This window comes from Mus caroli, unplaced genomic scaffold, assembly GCF_978045245.1.
Source record: "Mus caroli unplaced genomic scaffold, Mus_caroli_1 scaffold_13, whole genome shotgun sequence".
Classification (NCBI taxonomy): Eukaryota; Metazoa; Chordata; class Mammalia; order Rodentia; family Muridae; genus Mus; species Mus caroli.
This window is the reverse complement of record NW_028227268.1, coordinates 48,894,836-48,905,036: the sequence shown is the minus strand read 5'-3', so window position 1 is coordinate 48,905,036 and position 10,201 is coordinate 48,894,836. Positions and strand designations below refer to the sequence as shown.

At 34.9% G+C, this 10,201-nt stretch overlaps 1 protein-coding gene across 1 annotated transcript; it reads right to left on the bottom strand.

The window, feature by feature from the left end:
- Positions 1-216: 216 nt before the first annotated feature.
- Positions 217-1,682, bottom strand: LOC110304723 (olfactory receptor 1500). The gene has a single exon (XM_021176272.2). It carries the CDS (start codon positions 1,545-1,547, stop codon positions 609-611), a length of 939 nt encoding a protein of 312 aa, XP_021031931.1. The 5' UTR covers positions 1,548-1,682; the 3' UTR covers positions 217-608.
- Between the last annotated feature and the right edge of the window lie 8,519 nt (positions 1,683-10,201).

Sequence of the window (10,201 nt, the reverse complement as noted above, 5' to 3'; positions counted from 1 at the left end):
AGCAGCTTTTGGTTTCTTTCTTCTTTCCCTCATCTTAAAGAAGTAAATGGAGTGATCCCTAGTTATTAATAACAATCATACAAAATGATTCCGACAAATTTGTTAAGGGTCAAGACGAGTCAGAAAAAAAGTAACATAGGTAGGAAATATGGAAAGTCAAGAGAAAAAATAATGTCAAAATCAGTAAGGGAGGATATGTAGGAAAGACTAGAAACTTGAAGGTTAGTGAGAAGATTATATTGTGATCCAGTGTCATAAATCTATTATGTAAACTATGTCAACTGATATATCTGTGAACACAGAAATCAGAGTAACATGATAAAATTTTGCAGTAACATAAGGGGAACAGAGATCATATTAGACTGTCCCTCATTCACTATAAATGTTCAGGATTTTTTATTCAAGGTAAGGAGGAAGTTGTAGCCAGGTATCAAAGACAACCTTTCTTCTTTGACTACGATACCAAACCTGTACCCTTTAATGTATTGAACAATTATGTAGCATGTTCCATCCTTGTAGGTCCTATGATGAGAGACAATATCTGATATAGAATATTAATATCAACATATTTATTACATCAAATTAGGTATCATTCTAAAGTACTTCCATCATAGAGAGATTTTCTTACTGCAGATAACTCTTATTAGGGCTCTCTTCATGTCTCTGTTCCTCAGACTGTAGATGAAAGGGTTCAGCATGGGAGTCACCACTGTGTACATCATAGCCATGACACTCTCTTTTACAGTGGAATTATTACCTGATGGACATAAGTATAGACCAATAATTGTTCCATAGAACAGAGACACCACAGACAGATGGGATCCACATGTAGAAAAGACCTTGTGGATGCCCTGGATAGATGGGACCTTGAGAATGGAGAAGAAAATCCTTACATAGGATATAACAATGAGTAGGAATGGAATAATAATAATGATACCTCCCATGATAAATATCATCAACTCATTAACAAAAGTGTCTGAGCAGGACAACTTCAGAAGAGCAGAAATGTCACAGAAAAAGTGGAGAATCACATTCTTCTCACAAAAAGACAATCTAGCCATGAGCAAGGTGTGCATCATGGCATTAGATGTTGTCAGCATCCACAGTAGTAGCACTAGTGAAGTACAGAACTTGGTACTCATGATGCTGGTATAATGCAAAGGAAAGCAAATGGCCACATAACGATCATAGGCCATGACCACAAGAAGAAAGCTTTCCATGTCTCCAAAAACCATAAAGAAGTACAGCTGTGTCAGGCAGCCAACATAAGATATAGATGGTACTTGGCTCTGCATGTTCTGAAGCAATTTGGGGATTGTGACAGAGGAAAAGCAGAGATCAGAGAAGGACAAGTTGCTGAGAAACAAGTACATGGGTGTGTGGAGATGGGAATCCAGTCGAACAAGGGCAATGATTAGCAGGTTCCCCAGGACAGTGGTGAGGTACATGGCAAGGAACAGGGCATAGAACAGGAAATGATACTCTGACAAGATGGGCAGACCCAGGAGGAGGAACTTTGATATCAAAGTTTGGTTGTTTCCAGTCATGTTCTGCCTGTAATGACTTTAAGAAAAAAATTACATAATCTTAGATTCCCAGTGGTTGTGCCTGTATATCATAGACCAATTTCACTCTTTTGCCTCATTTGTTTATTTAGAAAAAAAATTTTTTACATTCTTTCATTTTTATATTATTTACCTCACTATGGCATGGAATAATCTTGGTCTATTAATTTCTCAGTTGTCCTTTGTAGATGATGACATACAAACCAAATCCTGTACAGTCTGCTTATACTTCCCTACAACATCCATAACCACATTTCATTGAAAATGGATGTGGTTTGTGACACACAAGGAATGTTGTATACTCTACAGTAATTTAGCTTACTCTCTTCAAATAACCCAAGTCCCTACATCCAAATATGTTCATTCTTTATAGCCATGTTGCCTTAGCATGTTCTACTTCTCTATTATTGCATCATTACATCTAATTGCTTCTGATATGGAAAATGTATTGGCATTTCTATTTCCTGAATTTCTATTACAGAATGGTGTAAACTATAGTTTACACCATTCTGTAGTTTATTTCTGTGAAGTTTCTTGAAGAATTTTTGTATACATACTCTTCATAATTCAAAAATGTGTCCCAAGGAAAACCCATATACTTTAATGCATTAGATCACCATTTACATTCAGATGCAGTTGTCTTTGTAATCTGGAGATTTAGCTACCTTGCTGCTGACTAATCATCTTTCACAAGTATATATGGCTCAATGCATCCCAAAAGAAATTTACTCTTCTCCCATAACATGTTACTTCTTCCATTTCTTTACTTTTTCATAATATTTGAGCATAGGTTACCCAATGAAGGAGCTAGTGAAAGGACCTAATGAGCTGAAGGGGTTTGCAGCCCCATAGGAAGAACAACAATATGAATTAGGCAGTACCCCCAGAGCTCCCAGGGACTAAACCACCAATCAAAGATCACACATGGTGGAACGTATGGCTCCAGCTGCATATGCAGCAGAGGATGGCCTAATCAGTCATCAATGGGAGGAAAGGCCCTTTGTCCTATGAAGGTTCTATGCCCCAGTGTGGAGTAATGCCAGGGCTACGAAGCAGGAGTGGGTAGGTTGGTAAGCAAGGGGAGGGGAAGGGGATAGGGGGATGATGTTTTTTGGAGGGGAAACCAGGAAAGGAGATAACATTTGAAATGTAAATAAAGAAAATATCCAATAAAAAGTAAAAAAATTATTCAATAACCTCGGTGAGAGTTCTATTGCACTCTTTCTTTTTTCTTACCTTGGACACCAACCCGGGACCTCATACATTTCTCATCTTCATTCTCTTCTTTGAATAACTTGATAAGTTATTCAAAATTATCTAATTTCAATCTTAGAAATCGATGCCATCATTTCTTACGTGAAATGTTGAAGTCAACATTCAATTTCAACCTCTTCCCATGTCTCAACACAATTTTATTCAGTAGGTTTAACCCACACTGGCATTATGAAATATAAATACAGTTCTCTCCAAATTTTTTCCTTAGATGACCATATTATTTTTAAGAACACAATTCCTGTAGCATACACAAACATTGATTGCTTATTCAACTTCTATCAGCTACTACAGTCAAATATGGTCTCACATGGCATAAATGCACTTTATTCTTCAGCAGTTCTGTAGTCCAAATTGAAGTTTGTGATTCTATCATTTCTAACTTAATATTCTCCTTACCTATCACATCTTCTCCTCTATGGTGTATCTTGTTCCTTTTATGGTTCCACAATATGACATTGAGTTATTGAGTTATTCTGAGTTATAATTTCTTTGTATCCCTATATAGTTAGACCTGTTACAATGGTCTCATACTATTGTATGTATGTACTATACCTTGTACTCATTGCATAGCTTTTCATTCAGTACCAGTTATTGTTGACAGACTGTAAACTTCTTGCAGGAAAGGTCATGCCTGCCCATGACCCAGTATTCATGAAGATTTCCTGGCTATTCTGTAGCCTGAGACATAGCCTAAAATGTAAGGAAGAAATTTACATTAGATCCAAATAATTACTCTTCTTCATTCTCCTCAAAATATGAAGTCACCAAACATACCCCCTCAACATTAAAATTTGATAGTCTGTGATTAGCTTTAAGATGTAGTTGTGTATTTATGGAAAGTATTTGGGTGTACAAAATGCAATGCTCTTTTTAATAATACTAATAACTAATATTTTTATACTTCATATGATTCTACTATACATATGATTCCACTGATAATGATGGAGAAAACTATATACAATGAACACTTCATAAGTGCCAGTTAAATTTAATCCCTCCCTTGAGTTCATATTCAGCTATCTATACCTAATGTGACAGTTTTTATAGAAACTGGTATAGGGCTTAAAATCCATTTTGGTCAAATTATAGTTCAAGATATTTCTATGAAGGTGTTTTACTGCGTTTTTAACATTTAATTTATTTATTAACTTTATATCAGAGTGAAGTAACTCTGTCCTTTCATAATGTGAGAAGTTAATAGAAAAACAGAAACCTAGAGTAATATAAGGGAAATTGTGTACCAAGCTTCTCAGAATTATTTGTATTCTGTGACCGAGTGGGGCCCATGGTTTATGTAGGCTTATGTGAAAAGACTACAAAGCAAAGATCACTTGTGATAGTTGCTGTTTCTGACCCAATGGACTTTACTTCTTCAGTTATAAATCTCACAGTTTTTACCCGAATAGCAGATAAGACTATCCAAATAAATAGTTCTAGCAGTTATTATTCATTCAGCTCACCTGGAATTCCCTAAAAACACACTCTGATTTTCAAGATGATACTCAGTTTTATAAATAACACTAAGATGGTGTGAGTACTCTGGTGATGTTGATATCCGTGCTCTTTTGAATACATGATCTCTTCAAACCTTATTCATCTTTAAAACTAAAACCTTACTAAAAGAAGGCTTAAGCACTGCAGCATTGCCCCTATCCTTAAGTGTTCTTATTGGGTTGAAATGGAAAAACATGTCCAATAAGTAATTGTAATAAGCCTCATCATTAACAAAATTATTACCAATGTAACTGTGGAACAAGGTATTTCTCAAATATTTCAAAGTGTCACAAAGTTCCAAAATGGCAAAGAATAATATCATACCTGAAAAGTGCCCATCATGCTATCATAAAACTGGAAGTGCAAGATCTGTAGTTTAGAAGACAGTAATGTACTTCCTGAAAATTTATCTAGGATGACTGAAGGTGTATCACAGTTCCTGCTTCAGATTCTGGTCACCTTTATTCATTATAAGAACAGAAAGAACATCCTCTGCAGCCAACATCTTCTTACATGTCCCCTTCTTGCCATCTATGGACCCAAAGGGCTCTGCATCCCTGAGGAATCCTGATCTTGTACAATTACCCAAGACCCTATAGAACCAACTTTTCAAAGCCCCTGAGATGGGAGCAGTTGATGGTCAGTGATCAGTCCTTAATATACTTAGTAAGAAGGTAGAAATGAAGAGATCAGATGAATACTTACCCTTTGCCTGTTTATGAAATTCACAGGATTTTTGAGTGATTCAGCTTAGATTGCAGTAGACTAGGCCAAATCTATTTAAAAACCACTGAAGTAATTGTGAATGCTTTTTTTTTTTTTTTTTTTTTTTTTTTTTAGCTAGACTATCAATTCGTGGGATTGGAGTTGTTGAGAGCATTCTTTTGTTACTCTCTAAATTTTCTAAGCATATAAAGCATAAAGTGTCTTTCATTTCCTATTCTTATGACTTATGCAGACTGTCTTCAATTAGGGCATGGTTAATGGAATGTTACCACTTTAAAAATTAGCAGCTGTAAAATCTTACAATTATTGTTCAAAAGTATTCATATGCAGAAAAGAACCTCAGTCCACCTCTTTCACTGTGTAAAGTAATTTTCTCAAGAAGGACTACAGAACTTAATGTTTGCATGAATGTTAGAAAAATATTCTATGACATCTTTCTCTGTTATCCAGATAGGTCTCAGTGCAAAAATTGAAAACATATTCAGAAAGATGGAGGTGAGGTGCTTTCAAGTTCACCTAATTTAAGTATATAACTGGTTGTGCTGCTATGGCTAAAATAAGTTTGGAGACAGAGGACAGACTCTGCCTAATTCCCAAAGTGTGTTCTACTATGCTGGGGAATGTCTGCTTCTTTAGCCAATTCTTCACTTCTGTGTCTAAATAACTGAAGTAAACTACTTAAAAGAAAGAAAGGGCCATTCTAAACATGGTTTCTAATGTTTGTCCATGATCACTTGGCTTTACAATCTTGATCTCACATTGAAGTTATACATCAATAGAAGTATACGACACAAAAAAATAACATGTTCACCTCATGGCAAACAGGAAGCAAAGAGAGAGAAACAAATGTGCCCTTCAAAAGTATCCTTGTAGTCTACCTTCTCCAAACATGTGCTGTATCTTAGTTTCTTCAATCTCTCCATATTGTGACTCATCACTAGATGGATCTATTGACTTGGTCAGGGTTGTAAAGATACCATCATGTATGCAAAGTCCTCTGAACACTGCATTTGCAACAAAGCCATCCATACATTATTTTGAGGAAACATATCACAACCAAGACATAATACTTCTATAAAATACTATACAATGAACAGGCCTGTCATTCAATGTGGGGTAACTGATACACATCACTAAATAAGTCTTGAATTTTATGTACAAATAGAACATGGTATTGAGTTTATAGTACCACATATTATTTTCATGTACAAAACAAATATTAGTATAATGTATAATAATCTAATGGTTGTAAAACCAATAAATATGTAGATTCCTTCAGAATGAAAATATTCAGCATAGCACAATATACTCTATATATTCAGCATAGCATCTCTACAGCATGTGAACCAGATGATGAAAGCCAAGTGCCACAGACGCTGAAAGCAGAAGTTAATGTGTTATCTATGGTACAAATATGATGGTGGTTTGGGCAGTTAAGTTTTACCTAGAAAGGTAAGGAGCCATAGACTTTATAAGATATTTACCTGAAAATTAATTAAACATGGTATCAAGGAGTTATTTTTCTTATTTATTGACATATACAGAAAATTGGCTCATATTTAGTTGATTTTTGCTAGTAGTGTGTGTATCTATCTATAACAATTTGTATTGAGAGTGGGTAATCTGTTAATGTGTGCAAAGCATGTGCTTCTCATCCTAGTTTACTGCCACAACATCTTATGGATTCTACTTTGAATTATCATACTTTTAATACATTTTAAATCATACAGAGTATTGTACTTAAGTCTTTAGGAATCTTCCAATTGCACTTTTTTTACTTCATAAAACATGTTGTAGCCATGAAAGATTCCTGCCAGCTCCCAATGGAATCAGTGACTACACATCTATCTATGAGTCCATGTCATTTCCACCTTCTCATAAACAGAACCAGATGTCATCAGAGCTGAATCACTCACAGTTACAGGACTCTTAATTGTTCTAGAAAGGTCCTGACTAATTAATGTGCCTTTAGTAAGTTATTCCTGGATCTGGACTCCTGAGAGCAGGTTCCCTTAGGTCCAGGGCCGAGAATGCTGGAACATATGAGCAGGGATAGTACTCAGATTATGAACATAGAGGCATTACTTCACAGCTCTGCAATTAATATGGGACTAGGATCTCAGGCTGGGGTCTCAGAGTCATTTGAACACATCGTTGGTGAGTTGGGAGGGATAGTCTAGTTTTCTAGGGTTGTGTGATATTTTTCAGTGTGGAGTTTTAGAGGTGATAGTTATCTATTAATTATCTGCTTTTTCTAGTCTTCCAAAACTTGCACAAGCATGTTAACTACTATGTTCCAGATATATTTTAATGACAATATTCAGTAATATCACTACACATTATATTCTTACCAAACTCTATCATTTCATTGTAACAACAGCTATGTAACCCACACAGGTTTAGTGCTGTAGTTCTTAATCTTTTTATTTTAAAATTACCTCCAAGAGATTTCAAATATTTGGATTGATCTCAAATCAGTAATGGAATTCCAATTTTTCTGAAAAAAAACAAAACAAAACAAAACAAAACTACTGAACTGTAATTTAAAAGGTTTCTCTGTCTATTTACCACAGTAACTCTCTTTCTCTGGGTGTGAATTAAAATTGTAATATCTTAATTGGAGGATAATATCAACATCGGAATAAGTATTCTAGTGAGTTTTAACTCACATTAAATTTTAGTGGCACCACCTGAAAAGAAACTTAGGTTTACTATAACCAGGGAGCTTGAAATATCACAGGTCTGGGAGACATGAAGCTGTTTACTTCATGCAGCATTTGCATATGAACTTTCTCATTTGTGATTCCTACTCACACACAACACAAGAAATGCTATCTTCACAGTTATATGGGAGGCAAATTCCCTACAAACTTTGTGGGAGATTTCAGTAGATATTTTTCTTCCCTTAATGTTAGCAGATAAGTTTGAAATAGAAAATTTGTTAATGAAGATGAATTAAACATGTTAAGAGGGAGAACTAAGCAGTTGGTCGTATTGTAAGGTCTTTATGTTTCATTTGTCAAATTTAATGGATAGTGGAATTTACTGATGTCAGAATATCTCAGAAATCCAAAGCAGCCATACCATATCCACATACAAGTGTGCATACAAGTAGAAATTGGTTATAAAAGAGAGAAAGTGTAAAATAAGCTTATTTTTTAAGAAATCAGCTCTCTGGACTATGAACTGGACAATTTGACACTGTGTGGGAACTGATACCTAGGGCATATCTGGAATCTATGGACTTGAAGGTAAAGGCACTCAGCAGGCAGAGTCTTTTTTCTTCTTTGAGAGATTGCAGAGTTTTCATCAAAGTTTTCAGTTGTGTATATGGAGCCACAACATTATGGCATGCCATTTCACTCACTCAAAGTGTATTGAGGTAAATACCATCCCAACTGCAAAATGTGTAAAAGACTAATAGAAAGACAATGATGGGTTGACACATTAAATTAATTATCACTTGGTGCATGGATATTGGAGAAAGAGACCACATAAGACTAGCATACAAATATTCCCACACTTACTAAAATTACCACCATATTTTTTCTTAGCAGATTGATATCAATGGCATCACAATAAATCAAGTATAAAGATGTGCAGAGTATCATTTGATTTGGTAACATGAATAAGTGACAAACAAAAGGTCTATGGTGTTATCCATGTATGCAAAATTGTAACTAGAGGTAAAGGATTTACCCTGAAAGTTCTTGTCAGGGACAAATTTAGAGTGGCAGATATTCTAATTTCATAGAGCATGTATACATGAGTGCATTTCCTAGTACAAAAGCCAGGTAATAGTGATATATTTTGGTAAATACAGCCAATAAGCAGGATGCAGTTTGAAGGGGCAGACATGTCTTTCCAAAATGGATTTTACAATCTGCTGGGAGTCAGTTATATTAATCTGACTGAAGCACTGAGTACTGTAGGGTGATTTCCAAACAGTGATAAAATAGTAACAGGTCTCATGTTCTCTAGATGGACTGGAGAGATTTATCATAGAAAGCCACATGTATAGTACCTGAAGGATAAATGTTAATCCAGTGAGTTGAGGCAAAAAGAAGAAAGTACCAGGCAACTGGAACACCAGGTATGAAAGACAGAGCACTAAAATGTATACACCAATGTCCAGCATAGCTGGAGAATAGAATACAAAAGTGTTTATATGGCCAAATGTGACTGTGCGGGTAAGGTAAATTTAGGCACATCAATGTCAAGTATTCCCCTAAAGTAAATTCAGATTCTTTCATCTAAGCACTGACACTCCAATAAAAAAAAATCATTAACAAGGAATCATAGCTGAATTGTAACTTTACATGTAAAGAGCAAAGGAAGCTGTTTAGGAAAGTGTGGAGGTTCAGAATTAGGGAGGTGGATTGAGAAGTAGTTTAAATTCTTCAAGTGAGATATTACTTTTGTCCATGTTAGTAATAATTAAGATAAAGCTGAATTTAAAAAATGAATTTCAGGATCTATAATATTTAGTAATGAGGTATAGATAGAGAAAGAAATGAATGAAATCCAACTCTCAGATTTCAGCTTTGATCACAGATTACTTTTAATGATATGAAAGAGTGAAGGAGGAGGAGAAAGAGGAGGAAGAGGCTGAAGGTAGCCGTTTTATTTTGAATCTGCTGTGTTTACAAGGCCTGCTGGGCATTATAGAAAAAACAAAGTTCACCCTTGCAATTAATAGCTCTCTAAGATAAGATAAAATCATCCAAACTGAATCTTAAGTTGTAATCTAAGCCATTCAAGTACATGAAATTTTCATTGCTCTAGACATATAATCATAAAATAAGACAGTCTTCACTGAGTCCTAGGGAACATTGAGATACAAGAAACTGACATAACTGAAAAAAAATTCTTAAGAACTGAGACCACATTAACAATTGGCAAACAAAAGAAAAGCAAACATATCTCAGATAAGAATAGGACATAAAAGATGGAATATTGAAACATTAAAAAGAAACCAAAGAATTAAGTTACTTATGGCTATAGAGATTCTAGCAATTTAAAAAAGAGATGGCGTGATAGATATGAGATTATTGTAAAGCACTTGTCTTACATATTTGTTAATTTTTACTTTATTTTTAGAGGTGGTTGACTATTACTCTTACATACATTACAGGAAGATC